Source organism: Pagrus pagrus (genome assembly GCF_965226575.1).
Source record: "Pagrus pagrus genome assembly, chromosome: 16".
NCBI classification, from domain to species: Eukaryota; Metazoa; Chordata; class Actinopteri; order Spariformes; family Sparidae; genus Pagrus; species Pagrus pagrus.
The window spans coordinates 29,936,109-29,960,568 of NC_140200.1; the positions used below are offsets into that span (position 1 = coordinate 29,936,109).

General features: G+C 42.6%; 2 protein-coding genes across 5 annotated transcripts in view; one reads left to right on the forward strand and one right to left on the reverse strand.

Moving 5' to 3' along the window:
* The window catches only part of rad51 (RAD51 recombinase), a 29,621-nt gene extending 20,707 nt beyond the window's left edge, over positions 1 to 8,914 (forward strand). For all 4 annotated transcript variants that reach the window (XM_084377557.1, XM_084377556.1, XM_084377554.1 and 1 more), the window contains 8 exons: positions 761 to 898; positions 1,323 to 1,440; positions 1,586 to 1,677; positions 2,257 to 2,351; positions 6,865 to 6,978; positions 7,830 to 7,959; positions 8,049 to 8,170; positions 8,272 to 8,914. In XM_084377557.1, the coding sequence (XP_084233683.1) occupies positions 761 to 898; positions 1,323 to 1,440; positions 1,586 to 1,677; positions 2,257 to 2,351; positions 6,865 to 6,978; positions 7,830 to 7,959; positions 8,049 to 8,170; positions 8,272 to 8,395 (933 nt within the window). In that variant the 3' untranslated portion in view covers positions 8,396 to 8,914. The remainder of the gene's footprint in view (positions 1 to 760; positions 899 to 1,322; positions 1,441 to 1,585; positions 1,678 to 2,256; positions 2,352 to 6,864; positions 6,979 to 7,829; positions 7,960 to 8,048; positions 8,171 to 8,271) is intronic.
* Positions 8,915 to 9,771: 857 nt separating this feature from the next.
* Positions 9,772 to 23,557, reverse strand: rmdn3 (regulator of microtubule dynamics 3). Its single transcript, XM_084376921.1, has 12 exons — positions 22,934 to 23,557; positions 21,946 to 22,135; positions 19,561 to 19,704; positions 16,708 to 17,032; positions 14,764 to 14,866; positions 12,270 to 12,330; positions 12,114 to 12,189; positions 11,964 to 12,041; positions 11,763 to 11,861; positions 11,554 to 11,607; positions 11,305 to 11,385; positions 9,772 to 11,178 (listed from the first exon to the last, which is right to left on the reverse strand). Exons 1-12 carry the CDS (start codon positions 23,133 to 23,135, stop codon positions 11,119 to 11,121), a joined length of 1,473 nt encoding a protein of 490 aa, XP_084233047.1. The 5' UTR covers positions 23,136 to 23,557; the 3' UTR covers positions 9,772 to 11,118.
* Positions 23,558 to 24,460: the final 903 nt, after the last annotated feature.

Consider the following 24,460-nt stretch of genomic DNA (forward strand, 5'->3'; position numbering starts at 1 on the left):
CATCACATAAATGATGAACTGTTTAAAGGTTGAATGATTTTTCACATAAATCAGTATTTCATTGTACACCTTTTCACATTATTGACTGTGCTAAAATATTTGCAACAGGAATGAATCAGCAATTGTCCTGAATATCCTTCATTTCTTTTTTATAAAAACTAAAAACATGCAATATTAATCAACAACCTGTAAAGTATAATAAGTCATACTGTACGGAATGTAGAGTGAACTGTTTCTACTTCTCCTCTGTAAATCTAAAAACAGGACACAATAGTAGGCTTTCGGCTGAGACTGCAGTCTTTGAAATGACCGTTATTTAATCTTAGTGTAAAAAGATTTTCTACATATGACAATATGTTTAACATACTGTATACTCAACAAGCAACTATCGTACAAGATCTACCTTTAACAAGAAGAACAGTGTGTTAGAATGAGTGATTTGCAGGTGGTGCAGTATGAATGAGAAAAGAGTTTTCCGGTCAGCCGGGCTGTAGCTCTGTCAGGTTTGAATAAAGCTATTCATGTTACAAAGACCAACAGTATTTTTCAAAGCCTTAACACATAGCTGACGCCAGCAGTGTCCCAGCTGTGAACACTACAAACCCTCTACATTGTGTACAGTTCTGTGAACTGAACAGAGACCTTCCTGTATTCAGCCATCTCATGTTACTGGGTTAAGCCCAGCAGCAGGACACTTTGTCTTAATGATCTCTCCCAGTGGATTTATGTGTGACTGACTGTCTGATGTCTCCACACGCAGCAGTGTGGAATCAGTGCCAGTGACATCAAGAAGCTGGAGGATGCAGGCTTCCACACCATCGAGGCAGTGGCCTACGCACCCAAGAAGGAGCTGCTCAACATCAAGGGCATCAGTGAGGCTAAAGCTGACAAAATCATAGTAAGAAACAGAGTGACTGATAACTCTCCTGATGCAGCATGAAACCTTTCTGCTGTGCTTCTGTGAGGACAAACATGGACATTTGTTTATGTGATCAGTGAAACATTTATATGCAGTGTCATTTTTTTCAAAAGCAGAAGTCTGCAGTCTGACAATCAGTCCAGTATGTTGCCATCATTGGACAGTGACAGTTAGAGAGGGAGGGCTGTGACATACATACTCAGGTCATCAGCTGGAACCAAAGCAGCGCTGGCTGTGGTCAGTGTGTGTTGTAACCATTCAGCTGCCAAAGGGCTCGATATGAAAGAAGTCCTGATCAACAGGCTGTAATGGAGGATCATTCTCTCTGTGTTGATATTTAGTATTTAGTAATTCTCTAAGATCGTCTTTCATTCATCTATTTTTCTTGTACTTTGTATCTCAGATTGAAGCTGCCAAACTGGTTCCCATGGGTTTCACCACAGCTACTGAGTTCCACCAGAGGAGAGCGGAGATCATCCAGGTCTCTACAGGCTCCAAGGAGCTCGACAAGCTGCTGCAGGGTTCGTACATGTTGAGTATCATCCAGACATTCAGCCTGAGGATCAGCAGTTGCTCATGTGGGAAAGATGATCCACCACAGACTGGGCCGACCAGTGTCCCAGGGTTTTAACCACAGATTCATCTGACCGGTCATTTGTCCTGCAGGTGGGATTGAGACGGGCTCCATCACAGAGATGTTTGGAGAGTTTCGGACGGGGAAGACCCAGCTGTGCCACACACTGGCTGTCACCTGTCAGGTAGAGTCCACACTGACTGTGCGGGAGTTTGATAATGTAACATGACCCACTGGGCTTTGTTCTGTACTTTAGACTGTTGATAAAATGCATCTTGTATCAGTTTTAGTTACACTGTGGACCAGTGTACTTACTGAGAAGACAGTACTGTGTCATTATAATGATACAGGCTAAATGTACATTCTTGTATTTGGGGCTCACGACGTGGTAACAAAAAGATCATAGTGGGATTATTCTGACAGATATGACGACTGCACTGAGATTCACAGTTCACTTTTTCATTTTCACTGAAAAACTCTAAACATCCTGATGATGTGACATGTCGGGTCTGTAGAGAACAGGACCTGTAGTCCAGGTCATCTCTGCAGCTCTACAGTACTTCACTGTAATGCTGTGTGTCACACAGGTACCTTCATCAGAGAAGTTCAGCCTCTATGATCTGGATATCCCACTTGACCGTATGGGACTTTTGCTAATATTTGGATTACCTGTGCAGCCTTGCTCATGTTGTTTCTGGTGCTGGAAGTTGTACAGTGACCTGTTAGTGCACTGATTGATTTGCACTGTGCCCTCTGTCCACAGCTGCCCATTGATCAGGGGGGTGGAGAAGGTAAAGCCATGTACATTGACACAGAGGGAACCTTCAGACCAGAGAGACTCCTGGCTGTCGCTGAACGGTGAGTCATCATAGAGAACATGTGACTGTTTCTCTCCAGCCCTCACAGATCAGAGCAGTTTGTAATAATTGTTTCTCACCACTCCCTCAGTCTGTACTGCTGTATGTTCTGTGATTGGGATCTGATGATTCAGGATGGGTGTTTTTATGATACCGATTCCATTATTGACTCTGCTGATTAGTCCCATTCTTTATCGAGTCCCTGATTGATTATAGTTGAGCTGTGGTAACGGTCTGTCATCATCTAAATATATGAAATGGGAGAATATTTGTACAGTATTTCGTTTTTATTGTGGTTGTCTCAAAGAAAAAGTCCTCTAAGCCTGCCGACATGGTACATGGATTAAAGGTCTCCGTCACTATGACGGATTTCCGTCATTCAAACTTAACAGAGGCGACCTGTGAGATTAATGTAGATCGGAGGAGAACGGTTGGCTGATTTTTATTGACAGATTGTCACACTCTACAGCCAATTGTATCGTTAGCAGCATGTGCGTGCCTGACCAATGACGGTGTAGTGACCCACACAGGGCGGGATCTCAACACGGAGCGGCGCTAAAGTTTAGCTGCTTAGCTAGCAAGGACTCGTCGCGTTCATGGATCTATAATATAACCTGGATATGATGAAGCCTCTCAGCAGGCATGCCGATTTTTTGCAGTGGCCACTAGTAAAAGAGAAGCCTGTAAAACTGTTCTCAGGACACCTCCAGCTGTAACCACTGTTAGCTGCTAATCTTTGTATTCCATATTTTTAAGTCATGGACTTTTAAACCGTCAAAAAGTTTTCTAAAGGCCAGAAAAGCCCCCCCAAAGTCTCATTTTCCATGGTGACGTCACAGCTGTGTGCGTGAACTCCCAAGCGCGGTCGTGCTGTGTCTCGGGAGCGAGGATGCTTGTTGGCTTAATGACAGCTCTGAACGGGGCTAAATATGGTGGGAAAAGTGAATTAAATGACTCTAGGGTGAGTTTTTTTCGAGACAGAGTTGTGATACAAGTTTGATATTTTTAAATGCAGTTCTAAAGGTATTTTGGCGTTAAATTACCCGCTTAATGACCGCATTTTCACTTACTGCCAGTGCCACTGCTGTGTAAAAGTCGAAAAGTTATTTAGTTTCGGTGATGTGTGTCACCAGGGTCTCGGTCTCACCTTGACTGATGTTCAATATCCTTTTCATCCTATCATAACGACCTTTTATTATGGTTTGAATCGTCTCAGTCTGATGGCCTGGAATTATGCAGTCTGCAGCAGAGCATACTGATGATGATGCAAGTATAAACTACAACGCAATAAATAATAAAGCTGAATAAAATAGAAAAATATAAGATAAAATTAATTAAGAAATGCACATTTTACTTACATAATTTCAATGCATTCTCTATTTAAAGAAAGTAACAGTCAACATGCAGTTACATATGTTATACTCTCACTTGGCTCTTACAAACTATTTTTCTCAGTTTTGCCGACTGTAATCACAAATAAAACAATTTTTACTTGGGACAGATTTGTTTGAGCCTTGGAAATATTTTACAATTATTTTTTATACATATATACACAATCAACTTAACAATGCACATGAATAATGGCACTTGCACTTCGGTAGAGATATTTGCACTTTATTGGATTCGCACACAACATTGTGTACACATCACACCAGGGGGGTATTCCAGAAAGCGGGTTTTGTGAAAACTCTGAGTTTGTTAACCCTGAGATGAGAGAAACTCTGAGTTTTCAGTTCCAGAAAGAGAGGTAACTTAAACTCTGGGTCTGTTACTGAGGTAACTTACTCTGTGAACATAACCTGCTCACTGGCAGGTTTACCTGAAGAAACCCTGAGTCTGACGGAGTTGTCTGACAGCGGCTGTCCTTTCCTTCTCAGTCCAATCATGTTTAAGCAGAAATAATTCACAGTTTTACACCAGGAGGAGAATTTAGATTAATTTAGATGAGCTCTCACTCCCTGACGAGGACTGAACCGAACAGTAGCTACCGCTCCTCATCAGTCCGTCATTTATATTCTCCGGCCGCACAGCGAATATCAGGCTACACGTCATCGCTGACGTGCTCTTAGGTCTAAACAATCCTCTTTAATCACTTCGCAGGTTAATCAATCACCTTCCAGCAGCCAGAAAAAGAGAAATAACTCACATTTCATTTGGCTTTCTGTATTTCCCACTGATAGCTACAAAAGTAGCCTAACCATCAGTAGCCTATTGTAGCAATTTCAAAGTCCGTGTTTCTAGTTTGCCGCCGCATTGAGTAGGAGATTAAATGACTTCTAGTTCAATCTGTAGACAGTAAGTGTGTGTCTGCCTCTAATGTTGGGTCCTGGGGGTGAGTGACGCCCTCTACCTCTGGTCACCCAGCGAGCTGACTCAGGACCAGCTCCTCTGCCTCTGGCGGACGTGGTGGAGGTGGAGGTGAGCACCACTTCATGTTCATCTACTCAGCAGGATGTCAGGACACAGATGTGTGTTAAACAGCATCTGTTGGTGGTAAAAGCTACTACAAGTTAAAATATCCACTGAATAAACTTTTACTTTGTTTAATATGTGAAATAAAACCAAAGTGAGGAGCCATCGTGAGACTGTTTTTATATTTCATTTTCAGCCGATAGCCTAAAATAAAATAGCCTAAAATAAAATAAAATAAAACATTGAACAACATTCAACCACTTCCTCAAAGGCTAATATGAAATAAAGTGATGTTACATTCAAAATGAAAAGAAGACCGCATCTAAAACTCTGTCAGTGATTTTTATAGGGCTGCAGCCGTGTTAGGCTACTTTTTTCCCCCCAGAAAATGTCTGCTTCCTGTTTTCCCCCGTTGCCATGGTGAATCACAGTATCGGAGCTCCATTGATGATGGCTTTTTACTAGTCGTCAGGCACGAGCTCAACTCAGAGTTAACATACTCAGAGTCGACTTACCTAACTCAGATCAACTGTTCTGGAACTGAAAACTCAGAGTTTCACTTCACAGGGTAAGTCAACTCGGAGTTCATGGATAGACTCAGAGTTTGTTGAACCTCCTTTCTGGAATACCCCCCAGCTCCGCCTGAAAGGGAGATAGTCAGGATCCTGAATAGAGGAGATTGGATAAGTTAACTTAATAACTTAATAACTTAGTGTCATTATTTTTTCTGTATTATAATTTCATCATCATTAGGGGCCTCTCTGGGCCCCCCTCAATCATGGGCCCCTAGAATCCGTCTCCTTTACCCCCACTGTGATTTAGTTGAGTCACTGTGTACAGTATGAAACACTAAACAGACAGTCGCTCTGGCCACAGGCTCAGCTCTCTCGTCTCGGTGGGGGAAAAAAAGCTCCCATCTCTGTGGCACCGTGAGTCCGCGACACAAACGCGCCCCGTAACATGTAATCTGTTGTTTATGACAGATCAGACTACACAAATACACACAACATAACATGAATATGATAAGTTCACCCCACACCACGAGTCAGACGAGTTCTCACGTGCTGACTAAACTCAGTTGATAACGTAGCAGTCCTTGCTAGCTAAGCAGCTAAACTTTAGCGACGCTCCGTGCTGAGATCCCGCCCTGTGTGGGTCACTACACTGTCAGTGGTCAGGCGCGCACACGCTGTTAACGATACCATTGGCTGTAGAGTGTGACAATCTGTCAATAAAAATCAGCCAACAGTTCTCCTCCGATCTACATTGATCTCACAAGTCGCCTCTGTTAAGTTTGAATGACGGAAATCCATCATAGCAAAGGAGAACTTTAATCCATGTATTTATATGCGATCGGCTTTTCTGATCTGCACTTTGGTGGCTGATCGATCGGAGCATCCCTAGTAATAATACAAACTCAGACATGTATTTTTCCATATTTCTATAACTGAATAAACAAGCTGTAATAAAATAAGGTCCCAGAACAGTTTGAAGCTAGAAAGGTGGCAGGGTCCACCACGTATAAACATAGTAAAACCATATAAATTGTGTTTGTTTAGGCATAAAAAAAATATCAGCCAATGAAGATGTTTGTCTGCTCATTAACATTTTCTCACCAACACTACAGACTGCTCCTTTAACCATTTCCCATAGAAAGATGTTTCAGCATAGTGCTGCTGACTTGAAGTTCTCATTTGACTGACATTAAGGATCACACGTCATCTGTCTTTGTAAAATGAAGCCGTGCTTTGGACCGGTTCTTCCTCTCCATCATCACTCCTCCTTGTTGACACAAAGTTTGACATCTTTGTTGAGCAGCTGTCAGAAAAGCTGAGATAAAAACAAGTGATAAGCTCTGAGGCATACCATTCTGATGGAGCCAGATCTCAAAGGTTCTGGTTCTATCTTCCCATCCTAAGGAATTATATGAAACATAAAATGTGAAGGTTAAAACGTTTAGAAAGTCGAGGCAGATTGAGATTTGGGGTGGACTTCATGCATCAGTGGTGGCCAATGCATTCTGTATAAAGTGATCCTGTCTGTGCATGGCCTCATCTAGAGAAGGCAATAGATGGATTCACAGGACCGCTGTCTCACTGCAGGTATGGACTGGTAGGCAGTGACGTTCTGGACAACGTGGCCTACGCCCGAGCCTTCAACACAGACCATCAGACCCAGCTGCTGTACCAAGCCTCTGCCATGATGGCTGAGTCCAGGTCAGTGAGTGCTCACACACTATCAGCCTATATTTGACACGCTGTTGTGTGGAAACATATATAAACTGTGGAGTTTATGTTTATTTGGACATAAACAGAACATGTAGAGTAATCATCAACAGCTCTTACAGTATGGTTCTGGTTCTGCTTCTGCCAGGTTGGACTACAACACTACATTACACACAGTTCACTTTGACTCTCAACTCGTGGATGTTCATTTTAATCCCTGAGTTCAGAGCTGCAGTGTGACAGTCAGCAGAACTGATGGAAACACACACATTCACACACACACAAAAAAAACTACACATGAGCCCACAGCACTGATCACACTCCCACCAACAGAGAGCAGCGTCTCCATCCAGGACCAGCTCAACACAAAGAAGACAAGTAGTGATCTGATGGAAAAAGTGAAAAACCTTTGTTGAATTGAACGTTTCTTAGTGAAGACCACTGTACTAGATTTAACATCAAACCATGGCAGCCAGTAACAGAACACAGAGGGCAAATGTGGCCAATAAATCATAAAATCAAGATCATTGTAGAAATACATATGTATTCTTTCCATTTTAATATAATTCCTTGAGACACCAGTGAAGCCTGTTGTACACATTAGTGTTTGAAGAGACAACAGTAGTTATAATCATCACTAACACCTGTGAGTGTGTGTGAAGGTTGAGCTGCTGCCACACGGTGCAGGCAGTAGTGTGTGTCCTTACAGCTAACACACACTCTCTCTCTGTGTGTGTGTGTGTGTGTGTGTGTGTGTGTGTGTGTGTGTGTGTGTGTGTGTGTGTGTGTGTGTGTGTGTGTGTGTGTGTGTGTGTGTGTGTGTGTGTGTGTGTGTGTGTCAGGTATGCTCTGCTGATAGTGGACAGTGCCACAGCTCTGTACAGAACAGACTACTCGGGTCGAGGCGAGCTGTCGGCCAGACAGGGACACCTGGGCCGCTTCCTGCGCATGCTGCTCCGGCTGGCAGATGAGGTGGTCAGCTGCTCTGACACATCGACAGCTCACAGTATCCCTCATATATTTCATTCACTCTCTAATGTAACTCAATCCTGTCACAACAGTTTGGGGTTGCCGTGGTGATAACCAACCAGGTGGTAGCACAGGTGGATGGGGCTGCCATGTTTTCTGCAGACCCCAAGAAACCAATTGGAGGCAACATTATGGCTCACGCCTCCACCACACGGTGAGTGAAGCAGGGTGTGCTTTTATTGCAGCAGGGTTTGAGACAGAGCACACTACATGTCAGCTAGTGTCACTTTGTTCCACCTGGTCTTTTCTGTGCAGTCTGTACCTGAGGAAAGGCCGAGGAGAGACGAGGATCTGTAAAATCTACGACTCGCCCTGCCTGCCAGAGGCTGAAGCCATGTTCGCCATCAATGCTGACGGAGTGGGAGATGCCAAGGACTGAGCTGGCAGAGAGGCAGGAAGCAGCAGGGGTGGTGGCACATGTCACAACTGCTACCTTATCCTGGACTTTAAGTCGTGTGTGTGATTTTGACCCTGCTACCTGTTACTACTGCTGTCACACACAGCCTCAGACTGATGGGTAATCAAGAGACCGGGCGAGGGGTTGGTGAATGATGAGAGTTTTCTGCAGATGGAGGGCTCATTCATACAGAAGCATTGCACACAACAAGGAAAAAAAACTTCCGCAGTCATGACAGAACAAGACACTTCTTTATAGTTACCTGATAGTTTTGTCATTATTATGATTTTGCTTCTCTACAATTACAAAAAATCTCATCATAGAGAGGCGAAGCCCCGCAGTGTGTCCCATTGGACCTTATTTTGGAAAGCATGAGTACAGTAGTGAAGAGAAGAGACAAATGTTTGGTTCCCATTTTAACTGTGCCGTGAATCGCACATGTGATTATGTTGTGATTTGTGTATGATGTTTAAAAAATCAATAAAGCCTCAGTTAGTCATAGAGATGGTTAAGTATCTGGTTTATCAGTGAACTACATTGTGTCATCAACACGTCACCAACACCAACATGGAGCCGACCGGGCTCAGAGAAGGTTCTAAAAAAAATTAACGTATCATATTGACAACTGCAGTTCTGTGAAAGGAGAGTTGGTCAGTTTGGTGAGCTGCTGATAAACAGGAGCTGCTTTTTTCAAGTTGGAAATGATCAAACAGATCAGAGGATCATTTGTCTTTAAGCAGCAACACATTTTTTCTTACACTAGGTCCCATGGTGTCGAGTGGAAAAACGGGCCTTCACCTCTCATTACTTACCAATGCAATGTTCCATAATAATTAAAAAAGCCCTCACAGAATTGGTAGTTGTTTGTCACATCATTATTAGATCTCTGTTGCATAATTAAAAACAAACTAAAGATCTCAGTCATAATTAGAGATGGGGCCAAACTTTTTTCTTTGTTGAATGCAATGTGCTGCTGTAGTTTAAGTGGGGGAAAAAGTATTTGAAATAATTTGAGAACTTTGTCTTTCTTGAGTTTCTGTTGAGTGGTACCTTTTTGGATGTGTGATGGTGAAATGTTTCATGAGAAAGCTGCTGAAACGTATGTATTTTTAAAAAGCTCCTGCCGGCTTCACCACTGCTGGTGGTGTGTTTGTGTTTCTGTATATAATCTTCATTACTAAATTAAATTTGTTTTACTGTCAAATCCACTGTCTCATTGTTAGCATCATCGTCATGAAAGGATTTCAGACTTTGTCAAGTGTTAATATATTGTTTTTCCCCCCTCACACACACACACACACACACACAGCTCAGGAAAGATTACACTGGTTACTAAACACACTCGACTGCAAATTACATACAAGTATAAAACGTTTATTCAGTGGTCAGTTGGTAACAGCAGTGACTGCAAAATCAACCAACATAAATAATAAATAAAAAGCAAAGTGTCATTAAAATGTTAATCACAGAGTTATACCTGCTCACATACTGCAGCTTCAGAAAATAACAGGAATGTAAACAAAAAGTTGAAAAGCAGCAGAAACCCCCAAAATAAATTCAAGGTACAAAAATAATCTTTTCAGTCACAAAATCCACTTCATCATCTAACTGAGGTGCTGGACAGATTCAGTCGCTTCATACGTTTCTATTGGGCTGTTTAGTGAGGTGAAGCTGGGAAAAGACTGATATTCTGATCTGGCACTAGTTAATCACTACATCTACATGAAATGTCATTTATCTACACAAAACAAACATCTGTCAGAGAGCAACAGAGCCCAGCAGAACAACTTGTAATCCATGAAGAGAAAACTCAACAAGATGTATCTGTCGTAGTGACCTTACAGCTCTTTAAACACCCCTGATCAAACTGGATCACCAGCTCCGTGTCCACATCATGTTTACTGTTGTCACTTCCACACGTTCCACTGATGAAATGAGTGAACACGACTTAAATCCTTTTCCAACATGGGAGTGGCTTCGGTCTTTTAGTGCCCATGGTGGAACCCACTGCCCTGTTTCACTAACCTCTGACTTAAACCAGCCAATAAACAAAAGGAAAGTGCAGAATACGTAATAAATAAACATTAATGCAGTTTCATTTTTTTGTGAGTTTAAAATGCTCTTTAAATATATGTGATCCCTTTTTATTAAATACTTTTCATAGTGGAGCTCAGTGGGCAGAGACACGGCAGAAGGCTAGTTAAGGGAACTTTGGATCCAAGCAGGTCTTAAATCTAAACATCACAATACAGTTTGTTTTTGTCTGCTGGCCAGACATTAAGTTTCTGTCTGGGCTACTCTGCTTTAGTTTATCTAGCCATGCAGATAATCACATTCATCTCTGACATCGTTCTAAACTCCACCTGTTAAATTAAGGTGATGGTGCTGAAAAACAAAACCCTGTTATTGTGTTTAATCAGTTGAAAAGGCAAAGAAACAGATAAAACCATTAAAGAAATCTTACACTACATTACAATATATATTACTCAGATCTCATACTAACTCAGTTAAATTGTAATAAAATAAATACACATCAATAAACTCCATATCATTTCACAGTGACAGTATGACAAAGATATCCACCAATGAAGGGAAAGGTGATGAATGTGCTGTTTGTAGAGCTCATCTGATTGGATGACCACTGATTGGCGGCCTGACTAGCCAATCGGTGCCATTGGCTGAGGGGCTACATGTAGATAACTGACTCAGATTTTTCTGTCAGTTAAGACGTGAAGCTGAGCCTCCAGCTGAGATGTCTCTTCATCCTTGGGAAACAACGAAAGGAAACAAAATTATTGTTACGTTAACTTCTTCATTCTACAGCTCAGAGACACATCTGACAAATTGAGTCATGATTTATTTGTTTCTCATTGTAATCAGTGAGCTTTTACATCTTTAGTATTTGTTGACATCTTCAGAGCCAGTTCAGTCCAGTTTGAGGCCTCAGAGATGTTTCCCAGCTCCTTGTGACACTACGAGTCAAACAACACAATGATTCCTGTTTAAAGTCCTGACAGTCGAAACACACAACAAGAGCTCAACCAACAAAATACACCTCAGTATGTTAGCCTTGAAGATGGTTTACTTCTATGACATCATCTGTTAAATGACTCTGAGGGACACGTGGTGAGGTTGGGTACCTTTGCGATGTAAAGCCTCACAGTCTTGGAGAAACCTGGACTCAGTTCCTCTGCCTGCAAGTTCAAACAATACACAAGAGATCATCCCTCCCCTCAAACTGACTGTGTATTGTTACAGAGCTGAACACAGTGTATATTCAACTGATATTTAACACGTCAGATTAACGTGAAGCAGCAGAACTGCGTGGACATCTCCAGCAGTGTGGTACCTTCAGGAAGTTCTCCAGGGCGTCATGCAGGGTGGTGCTGGGGGCACTCTGGAACAGAGCAGCAGCTGCCTTCTTCTCCAGCCAGTCCAGAGTGGCTACCTGCGCACACACACAGACAGACACACAGACACACAGACACACATGGCTGTTCACAGCTGATGTTGGATTTATGGTGGTCATGTGATCAGACTGGAGTCTCACCTCATAGCACCACCTGCCCAGCAGGTAGAAACACATGGGGTCATCGTCTTTGAGGGCGATGGCCCGGTCCAGATGCTCCTGAGGGAAGCACAGATACTCATGATTATCTACATACCACATGTTGACATACATGAAGTGAGCGTGTGTTACCTTTAATATGTGGCTGCTCTTCAGCTTGCTGTGCATGCTCTCATACTGGGAGGGGAGTCCTGTCAGCACAGCAAACCTGGAGGCAAAGACAACCATACTGTGACATGAAGACAGAACCCAGATCACCAGAGAGCTCTGCTCAGTTCACCTTCTTACCATTTGTGACACTCGGCATTCAGGCCGTTCTTCTTCAGGGCCGACTCTGCCTCCTCCCGACCTGCAACACAGCTCACAGGTCACTGACAGAAAGTACAACAGTCACTGTCCACTGGCTCTAACTCTGTCTTCTGTTGGGTCAACAGGTTCCCTGAAATACTCTGGCTGCTCTCTGCAGGGTTGTTTTCTTCACAACCTGAGTGGACAGATTTATTTTAAAAGGAGGAGGATGTTCAGACACAAACACTTAAACACAGACTGTAAATGAGGCTTATCTCCCTGCTGTTGACACTGTGCTGAGTTAACAGCTGAACAGAGTGTGTGTGTTGTTACTGCTGACTTCACGTTACACCACAGAATTTACTGATGGCTCCTCAGCAGCAGATACATAATGTGTGTACACAGTTTCTACAACTAATGTAGTCAAAAGACCATGTCTGAGTTAGGAACAGTCTACCAAGCTCCAACTGTGGCCATGTTTTCTGTTGGCTGGTAAAACGTGTAAGACTCTCCACCACACTGACAGTTAGTGCTGAAAGGCATTTAATAAGAAGCTCTGCTGAGCGTCTCTGCTGCGATTAGGTGTCCTTTGTCTCCATACATTTATCTCTGCATCTCTAATTTAATGTTGGAGTGTGAGACACTCAGAGGGACTTCATGGTGCATTCAGGTGCACGTCTTAAACTCTGAAATCTACACCACTTCATACAGTAAAGGTGTGCTGACAGGGACGTCACGTTGCGTTCAAGTGCACCTCAAACTCAGAAATCTCTGTTCAAAAGGCCATGAAGATTGTTTAAAATTAGATATTTCCCTCAGTTGAAATACACAGGCTTACATCTGTTATAACTGTCTTGTCCATTTGATTTCTACATAGATTTTTAAAATTATATTTAACAAATCTTTTTAAACTGTTCTTAGCAAACTCAACCATGTTCTTCTTCAGCAGGTCCCCAAGTAGCCTGTATGTTCAGCAGCATTCTTAAATAATTAATTACTAAAGACTTGAGATGTGAAAGGTGTGATGTTAATGAATTGAAAATTAAATGTTATTTTGTTATCGCTAATTGTTGGGACCCCTGACAAGTTTGTTCTTCTGTTATTCTCTTTTAAACCCAGAACGAAAAAACGGGAAAAACAGAATAACACAAAACCACATTGTGTGCCTGTTATTCTGTTTTAAAACAAAAACAGAATAACGTGAAAATTAAGTTTTTGATTTTTATTGTTTTTTTATTTTGATATTCTGAAAATTTGAGGAATGCTGAGAGCCTGCTACACTAACGGAAGACAACGCAACACATTTCCATTTAAAAATAAAAGCATTTGTTATTGTAACCTATTAGGTCCGTGCACAAAGTATAAATGAATCTCCATTGTTCACGTTGTATAATGAAACATCCCATTTTGGGGGGTATTTCCTATTTCATTGTCGTAAGACGTGTAATGCTGCTTGTTGCTTTATCCAACTTGATATTTCCGCCACTTTCCCACTCACAACTGAGAGAGATAATCTCCGGGATTTTCAAAGTAAACACACCGTGTTTGAGTCGGAGACTGAGCCGCCGCTGCTGCTCATCAGGTAAGTTAGTCAAACTTTTTATTTGTTCACCTTATCCACCAAACGTCTCCAACCAAACACTGTTTTAAATTTGTTGACCTGCCAGGAACGTAGTTAGCTGTTAACTTCAGAACATAGCCAATGCTAACAATGCTATTTTGTTTGCAGGTAAAGTTGCTAGCTGTTGTAGCTAATGCTAACGTTATGCTAACCACGAGTAAGGTTAGCAATTAGGTTTGTAATTATCAGCTGTTTTGCACATCATTTTAATATTTGTCCATCTAAGTCTGTGTGAAGTGCCTACAAGTATGCTAGAAGTGAGTTAACTGGGCCCTGCTCAGTCATAAGTAAGGCTTAGGGGTGTTTTGATATTAATTTTGATGTATTAAACTGTAGTGTGGTCTGTGTTCACAAATGTATGTTACCAGCAGTGTTTGTGCATGCAGACAGACTGCAAAGTAAAGAAATATTCTAAATAATATAATTCATGTCAAGTGTAGAATCTGTCAATGTGAATTTTTGTTTTTACCACATGGTGCAACCCTGATACGGATACCTCACTTTGTGTAGTTGTGCTGAACATTATTATTATTATTATTATTATTATTATTATAATAAGCAGCCTGCACACATTTGGTGATGATGCTGTTATTTCTTACAGCTGCCACAAGGTGTTACTGAAGAGCCATATTTTGCTGATTGTCCCACTGAAGGTGTCCAGAACCATCTCTACACAACATCAGCATGATGACATCATAATGTTGTTCTCTGAGTAACTCACCCAACATGAGACTGACTGCAACACACAGCACACACAGGTGCCGCTCACTTTGATTTAATTGTGTTTCAGTCAAAAGTTAACATAATCATCTTTATATTGGTGTGTGTGTGTGTGTGTGTGTGTGTGCGTGTGTGTGTGTGCGTGTGTGTGACCTTGCTGTGCGTAGCTCTTCTTCTCCTGCTTGTCCTCAGTGGACTCGTACATGTCGCTGTAAGCCCGAGCCAGTCGCCATAGAAACTCCCTGCTGTCTCCATACTGTGGCCACAGAACAACATCAGTCAGTGTTCAGTCATTCATTACCCCAGAACTGTAATAAGATTACTTTTACCAAGCATTTTGGGTCATGAAAGTCAAGTTAAGTCTCCTGGTTACTGTCTGTTATGTAGTGAGCCCTGACAGTTACAGTGATGGGAGTTTAACATTCAGTCTCAACTGTCTAGCAGCCTTCAGCTTTTAAATTCATACAAAGACTTCCAGGACTTCAAAGTTAACAGAAAGTTTCATTTTAGAATTCATTCCTGCCAATCACAACTACTGAACTCACAGGTCAGATATCACACACTGCACAACAGCTCAGTCAAATAACCAGCTCAGACAAATAACAACTGTGTCTAGCACAGAGTGACGTACGTCCACATGAGGAGTCACTGAGTACGACCACATGAGGCAGTGACATTGTCTCTCAAATTCAGGCCTCTGTACACACAAGCAAAACAGAGCTTTTCTTAAACAGTCTCCTGACAGGGGAAATCCATGGAGCTTTCGCTCAATGATATCAGGAGGTACAGTGTGAACTTTCTGATCACTCCTTTTAAATGTGAATGTACCGATCACACAGCAGCATTCTGGAGTACAGACGGCTTCATGTAGATGATATCTACAATACAACAGCAAACAATCAAGAATCCATTGTAGTCTGCCTCTCAACATCACAACCGCGGGCGCAACGATCATCTGTTACCCCAACAATGACACGCTTAACATCACTGGGTGCTACGTGCCGACTCATGGTGTATCAAACTGCATGGTGTACTGCTACTGCAGCCAGGCAGCGTGAGCCTGTGAGCCTGAGCTCAGGGCAAAGGAAAAGTGAGGTAACAGACAAATCTTTTCTACACATTTGCGGCTCGCTGCATGCATTTGCAGATCTGCCACGGCAAAAGTGTAGCAAAAGTCACGTGTAAAAAGACAGCCAATCGAGAGCTCCTGCCTGAGTTGTAACTGATGACAGACATTTATAGATCTGTGTACGCATTTACAGATCTGTTTACACATTTACAGATTTATGTACACTTACAGATCTGTGTACGCATTCACAGATCTTTGCATGCATTTGCAGATTTGTCTACACTTGCAAATCTGAATACAGACATACAGATTTTTTTTTCACACACACAGATCTGAACATGCACACACAGATCTGACTACACACACACACAGATCTGACTACACACACACACAGATTGAGATATGCATTTGCAAATCGTTTTGCAGCAATTATAACTCCATAGTTCTGGTTGTCCTGTTGACTGACTGAGACATCAGCTGATCCTAAAAGCACAGATACACAACCACAGCACACTCCAGCAGCAGTCTCACTCACAGGCTAACATGGCCGTTTTTACAAGAGGATCTCATTTAAAGTGAAGAATATATCAGACATGGGACAGTAACGCTTAAAGCTTGAGCATAAAGCAGTAATGGCTGAAACAACTTCAGCTATAAATGACACATTGATGACTTTTCTGATTACTGATTTGTCTATAAATGTCAAAAACAAAGACAAGTTCCAAAATTACAATGTGATGTCTTCATTGTGTTTATTCTTTCTGATCAGCAGTCCAGAGAAACAGAGAAATCTATTTCACACGAGCCACAGTAGAGCAGTGAATGTGAGGCGTGAGCACTAATGTTTGGGACTGTGACATGGTAAACTGTCAATCATTTTCTATTGATAACTAAGAAGTTAGTACCTTCACTAAGTGTAACTATATTTATGACACGTGTATGAGAATAACACATGTGGACATAATATTGTAATAGTTCAGCTCTAGTGTATCATCACATGAGCAGTCAGTCTCAGTGGTGTCCCTCACCTCTGCTCTGTTGTCCAGCAGCAGACGGAAGCCCTCTGCCTTTAAACTGGCGTCTCCTGTGTGGAGGATGTCACTCTGAGCCAGGAGGAGAGCCAGCTCCCCACTGGGAGCTTCGGTCACCAGCTGCAGCCTCCCCTCATCTTCCTCCTCCTCATCCTCATCTTCCTCCACCTCCTCTTCCTGGGAGTCCTCCTGACGCAAGGTAAGGACAGTGGCACAGCTTCTGTCCTCGTCTTCCTCTGACTCCTGTTCAGGCTCCCGCTCTCCCTCCTCTCTGTCCGTGTCACGATCTGTGTAGTCTGACTCAGCGTAGGCCGTCGAGTACCTGCAACACACACGAAGGATCAGTGGAGAATCATGAGGTGATTCTCACAGCACTGAAAAATACTCTGCAGGGGTTTATTCTTCTCTTTGAAACTATATTTATGACACAAGCTGAGGTCTGGTCCAGAGTCAAAATGGCTCCATCACAAAAGGCGAGAGAAATAATATATGTTTTTTTTTATGGCTGCACAATCAATCAAAGTATAATCAAAACTGCATCATGACCAAGTGCAATATCCAAACTGCAGGAGCTGTGATTCTTTGATACGTGTGAGACAAACAGCATTATAATAAAGTACTGCAGTGCTGCAGAGACGTCCACTCTGTGTCCAGTTAGAATACAACTGCTGTGAAGAATTAAACATAAGAGTGCTCACACAGAAACACCATCAGGGTGACTGCAGCACCGTTTGAAGAAATATTTCAGTTCTGAGTGGGAGCACCAGCGGGTTGAAAACACAGAGGTTCTGGCAGAAACATTTAACCTGGGTCAACTTTTACTACGACGTGAGGCAGCCTCATCCAACAATCACACACACATCCCATGACTGTGAGGTGAATACTGCTACAGTTTACCTCAGGATCGTCAAGACGAAGGTTAAAACAGTCCCATTGTGATGACTGTCCAGAGCAGTAAAATCGTTCCTCACATTATTTTAATTACTTTACAACCTCATAAGACTTCAAACTCATGGATCTGTTACTCCAGTCGACCTTCGTGGATTGTATTTCAACCTGAAACAGTCACCAGCTCATCATTTGTCATTTGTGTTCTAAACACTCAGTCAGTCAGTCAGTATTAGCCACATGGCACTATTTTTTTATTTTTTTTTCCAACAATATCTTTATTTATTTCCAAACATAATGACACATACATAGAACTCACTTTGTTGTTCTAGGAACATCTGAACAGCGATGAACAAGTGGGTTAATATAACCCCAATTAACTATTTTAAAGTTAACAATGTGACAGTTGCCAAAGATACATTCTGCCTCTTAACTCTTGTTTATAAAGAGAGAAGGAAAAAAGGAAATACCTATAGAGCTTAGTCATGAGGTGAGAAGAGAATGGAGAGTAATATAGCATTAACTGTTACTATAAGCTCTGAGTATGAGCCTTGAACATACTGTTATAAACACTATGTAACAAAAGGTGTATATTTAACATTATAGTTTGTGCGAACTTGGCTCAATCTTGTGTCATTTATTTTTCTCATCAGCTGTTACCTTCTACTTTGTAAACCGCGACACTCCAGATCTTTTCCTAATAATTCAGTCCGGTCCCTCTTCTGACCTGATCCCACATGGCACTAGTTAACTGTCTATAATTGTCTTAGCAGGGATGATCTGATGGGGCCTCTTAAAGGATAAGTACCGTTTTTTACAACCTGGACCTTATTTCTGGCAAAAGATATGGTCATTTACTCACCCAGATAACTTTGGTGTCATTCGGCGTCGTTCGGACGAAATTAGATCCAGTGTAGCGGCGATATATCCATATAATGGGAGAGACGGGGCAGCGACACACAGCCTCTATATAACGCATTATCTGCCACGAAACTAGTTAATTTCATCAATATTTTGTTACGATATGCTAGCGCTATTAGCCTCTGAGTCCGGGCTCGTCCGTTATCAACATCCGGGGTCAAACTAGCAGCAGCAGCTACAGGTAAACAAGGCGCGCTGTCGCGGGTGCGCGCGCAGCTCAGAGACGACATCTTCCAGGTCAGAGGTAGTAGATCAGCCTACAGACCCCGGATGTTGACAATAGACGAGCCCGGACTCAGAGGCTAATAGCGCTAGCATATCGTAACAAAATATTGGTGAAATGAACTAGTTTCGTGGCAGATAATGCGTTATATAGAGGCTGTGTGTCGATGCCCCGTTACTCCCATTATATGGATATATCGCCGCTACACTGGATCTAATTTCGTCCGAACGACGCCGAATGACACCAAAGTTATCTGGGTGAGTAAATGACCATATCTTTTGCCAGAAATAAGGTCCAGGTTGTAAAAAACGGTACTTATCCTTTAAGAAGTTTTAAAGTGCCAACGGCTGTATCAGACCTGGACGTAGTCCTGAACACTGTTAAACCACTAATGGACTCTTTACTCAAGATGGCAAATACATGACTCAAAATGAGTTAGGGATATTGGGATATGGGTGCATATATACATTTGCGTGGATATGAATAAAAGTCAAATGAAACGTGTTGCATCATTTTTGGGGGCCAAAAATATTCCAAAAACAGAAAATAAACATTTAGATATGTCACAGAATAAACAATCTATCCCAGCATCCCTCACTCATTCTGAATAGAGTATTTCCACCTCCTCATCTTCCTCCCCACAAACCAAACAGCAACAACAACAACCCTTTAAAATGTTGACCAGTGAGGCTTTAAAATGATAATGATCAAATGATTATGAAAAATGAAACAGGACACAGAATGTTAGACAAACTACTGACACAGCTTCTTTACAGCGTGTAGTATAATGTATGAGATGGTATCTCAGAAACACTTACCCTCCTTCGCTGGTCTCTTCATACGTGCTGGCCATGCCCTGACTGGCTGTGAAGTAGATGGAGCTGGAGCTGGTGGAGTCGGTGCGCTCCCTGTGGACCACATGGCGCCGACGACGAACCCGCTGACTGTCCTCCACTCCCTTCCTAAAAATGGAACATGGAACAGACATCAGTTCAACATACCAGCAACCTCCATGTGTGGAGCCAGGCCCACTTTGAAGGTTCACGCTTACCCCTTTTTGACCAGGTGCTGGTTCAGAGCCAGTACCACTCTGGAACCAGTTCTTTGCTCTCAGCCAGGAAAACTGGTTCCAGAGTGGCACCAACACGTTGCTGGTCTAGAACAAAGAACCACTTACATCAGAGGCTGGGGGCGAGGTTATCATGACCGTCATTTTTAAACACCAGAGCTAGTGTAGTGTGTTCTGACTGATCCATGGGAGCATAAACAACAGATATTTTAACTATTTTAACTAATCACAGCAGCATCGTCAGAGGACCGCTCATGTTTGGATGCTAATGGAGACATGCAGAGCAGGAGCAGCTCTTGTAAAGACTCGATGTAGTTCGCTGTCTCTGTTCCTAACAATGCTGAGACCTGGAGATGTATACAGTGACTGAATGATGTGACTCTACCATGAACCAGTGCCAGCACCAGCTCAGAACCAGCATGTGATTGACTTTGGTGGAAAAGAGGTCTCTGACTATTGTAACGCTGCACTCTCTTTAGACAGGACATGCAGCTGCTACAGCTGAATCTGTGGCTGTCAGTCAAAGACTTTAAGGACCTCCTGTAGACATGCAGACTTATCAGCTCTTGTTGTGTTGGACAGTAGCAGCCAAATTTAAAACCCTGCAGCCTGATGTACCAACTATGTAAATTGTGTCATTTGAATGTAGTCTTAAAGCAACACTCTAACTTAAGTGAAAAGAAGTTGCACCATACGAGGCAGTTACATTATTAATGTAGAGAGATATTCACCTGAGCAGACTGATGGGAATTATCTGCCAAATTTACCATGTGAGCATGTAGTCTTTGACTAACTATATGTCTTTACAGTTACTCCTTACTGTACTGTACAGTTACTGTTAATCGGACCAGAGTACAAGTATGACTTCACGCTGCATTCACATGAGATGGGGAATCCTGCTGGCTTGAGTTGCATCGAACAGAAACATTTGCAGATTTTATTTATCAGGATCTACTTATCGATTATCCGTCTGGCCCATTCTCACTGAAGGTCTATACAGTATGTAGGCCATATAGAGTTATCAGCATTAGACGGACACAGTTCATAACCAGTTAAACACTCCTCGTGGTATATTTCAGCAGAGAAACTATTCCCCTTCTAAATATGTTAAAGAACAAAACAACCTTTGGTCTGGCCACCAGTGCTTTCAAATATTCTAGTTTCATACAAATTTGCTTTCAGATAAAAAGTCCACAGTTTGACCCACTCCCCCTGTTTGGATCAGTTACAGACATGTTTTAAAGATATATCATGATTATATTGATCATTTATTTCCCAGTAATTTAACCCGATACAATTTCAATCACTTGAGTCACAAGAGTACTGGGTTTAAAATGATGTTCTGTGTTTCCCACAGAATCAGACTTTAATTGTGGTGTTGGCTGTCCAGCTTGAGTGCCATAGAGCATGTGCACTCGAGACTTCCACCACAGACTTCGGCTAACTTCCAGTTTCTCACCAACTAACTAGAATAAAACTTGGATAAAATAATTAAATCGGGCGGCTCTTCTAGACTCTCAAAATTGTATTGGACCGAATTGCTCAAATTCTGACAGTAAAACGAGTCATTTTGCGGGGGTTGTGCATCTTTTATTACCATACAGATACGTCTTTCACAATGTTAGCTTATGGGAATAAGTCCCCAGTGCATCACATGGCAATGTAATTACACGGCTTGGCCATGACAAAAACTGGCTTCAAGGCTTGGCGTTCTTTGTGGGGGCTTGATCTTGACGATAAGGCCAGCCGTCCTCTTTGCAGAGGAAGTTACGGTCAAGCCAACTGCTTTAAATAGTCCTCCTCCTCTTCTTCGTTGGTTTTACTGGCGGACTAAACACCACACCGCCATCCACTGTATCCACTGGAGTATATAACATCATGCTATTCACTGACGGGTGTGCTGTCTTGAGTGAGTGAGAACGGGATGCACCACTCCAAAAATACAAAATCAATATGTGGCGGCCAATGTTGATATTGTGGCGGACTGCCACAAATAAATTAATGTGTGGGAAACACGTTAAACATGTTTGTCCACACAAGATGATTCTGTTATGATGGCCTATGATAGGTACATACTGTGTCAAGGTTCAGTGGGGCAGATAGACACTGTACAGCTCAGCAAACTCTCACTCACTTCACATCCTGGATGATCTGCACTGCGATGTCCTGCAGTCCGCCCCTCAGCTCGGCCACCTCGGAGCGTAGGGAGGCCACACAGTTCAGCACCTGGTCCAGTTGGTTCCTGAGCTCCAGCTGCTGTTCTGGGGAAAGGCCCTGCACCACTGCCTCCACCGCTGCTAGCGCCTGCTGCTGGGCCTCCAACTCTGGAGGAAGACACAGTGACACACAGCATGTTAGACATGTGAGAACTGAGACTTGAACTAACTGCAACAGGACAAAGACACAGCTCTAAACAACGGTCAGGCTTTAAGCTTTCCTCCTTTGAGCAGTGGACAGAAGATGGTGAGTCTTAGTACATGTTTTGTTGGATTGTTACACAGCTCACTGCAATTTTGTATGCATTCAAAACCTCCTGATGAGGAGGAGCCTTCTTTTAGTGAATGGGTCCATTTGTGGGGTAACTGTCTCTATGATGAATATTTATGCTTCAAATGAAAACAATGCAACATGATTAAAGAAGATGTGTGAAATAATTATAGAAAAGGCCAAAGGATTTATTTTGATTGGAAGTGATTTTGTCCAACAGGTCTCATAAAAGTCCACCTTTTGCTCCACCTTTGAGGGTGAATTAGGTCTCATGATGCATGGAGACATACACACCAAGATACAGTACCAGGATTACACATTTTAATCACATTCACACTCCTATTACACAACTGATTATTTGTTACGGTAAAAGTGAGTCTTTGAGAGTCCTGGACAGTAAAATACATAATTTAACCTTAAGTGACCGTTTCCCCCTGAGCCTGGGGCCGATTATCAGTCCAGCCCTTATATATAGATATAATACTACAAGTCCTCTGCTTTCACTTTCACATACATCACAGCCCCTTTAATTCAACTCAATAATACACAGCTGGACCACACACACACACACACACACACACACACACACACGTGATGAGCTGGTGTCAGAACCAGGCGCAGCAGAGTCAACCCACCCTGAGCATCCAGCGTCTCCTGCAGCAGCGCTGCTCCGTCCGCCCCGTCGAACAGCCGGGGAAGTGTCCGGGCCTCCAGCATCACTCTCTGGGACCTTCTCCTTCTGATCTCTCGGTAGATGATGACGGCGATCAAACCCAAACCTGCTGTGGCTCCGACAGCGAGACCGATCAGCCCGTTCCTCCCGAGCGGCATGTTCATGTCTCCTCACTCCGCAGACTCGTTACAAACTACCGTTAACGTCACTTCCTCATAAACACCAGCTTCATACGTCACCAACCGTGTCTGCCGTCATGACCCTCAGGATGTCACGGACACAACGTCAACGGTCCTACAGCTCACTGTTAGCATGTTAGCCTAGCGTCGTTAGCCTAGCGTCGTTAGCCTTTCGCCCCAGCGCTCAGTGGCTAACAACACGGTGTTAATGAACTGAACGCGAGTGTTAATCGTTCTCTGGAGCTCATCTCAAGTCAATCAATCAAGACGACACGCTGTCAGCTCACCTGTGTGTTATAGAAACGACACTGTCAACACTCTGCTCACATCATATGAAGAAGTGAAGGGTCGTCTGCTGGCAGCAGTGATGCTGTGAAACATCAGCACCTCAGTGGCTGTCAGCGAGGCTGGCGCATGGGCAATGTACTTCCGGTTCCTTACAAAATAAAACCAATAAAAATAATCAATAAAATCAAAATGATCAGTCTGATTAACTGAATCCAAGGTAGACTATTTATATGAGACGAGACAAATCAAATCAACTCAAATCAAATTTTATTTGTATAGCCCAAATTCACAAATCACAGTTTGCCTCAGAGGGCTTTACAATCTGTACAGCGACGACACCCTCTGTCCTTCGACCCTCGATTCGAGTGAGGAAAAACTTGCCCCCCAAAAAAGCCCTTTTAACAGGGGGAAAGAAATGCGGAAGAAACCTCAGGAAGAGCCACAGAGGAGGGATCCCTCTCCCAGGACGGACAGACGTGCAATAGATGTCGCATGTACAGAGCAGATCAACGAGATCACAATGTATACAATTATAATGGATGGTTGACAGGAATGAAAGTACATAAAGAGGTATGACAGCAATAATAATGAAATGCACATAATGGAAATGTGATTACTAGTAATAACAGTAGTAGTGGTTAACGGTAAGGATAGTATGTAGTAATGCATTACAATAATAGTAGTGGAACGTGACAGGTCTCTAGATCAAAATTAGGACTTACTGTGATAAAATAAGGCCTGTCCTAGTCCTTTGTTTTTATTATCACAATCCTAGAGACAGTATGTGACAGTTTTAAAACTAATCTATGACTTGCTCTGTAGCTCTCTCCATAACACATAGACACAGGTCGGTTCTTTGAAACGGGCGTTTATTGCTTGTGCATGTCTTGTTTCTCGGAGTCCTTGGACAGTTTCTTTGACTGCTTGCATTACTTCAGACGGCAGTAATTATAAACTTTGATGCAACTTAACGAAGCTTCGGGAGAAAATCAACTCCCGTTGGAGTGTACAGTCCTTAATTC

Coding starts and splice junctions, on each gene's coding strand:
- rmdn3 (XM_084376921.1), bottom strand. CDS start 23,135: ATGAACATGCCGCTCGGGAGGAACGGGCTGATCGGTCTCGCTGTCGGA. Junction 11,862..11,963: donor TGGGCAGGTGGTGCTATGAG/GTGAGACTCCAG, acceptor GTGTGTGCGCAG/GTAGCCACTCTGGACTGGCT. Junction 11,608..11,762: donor CCCTGGAGAACTTCCTGAAG/GTACCACACTGC, acceptor TTGAACTTGCAG/GCAGAGGAACTGAGTCCAGG.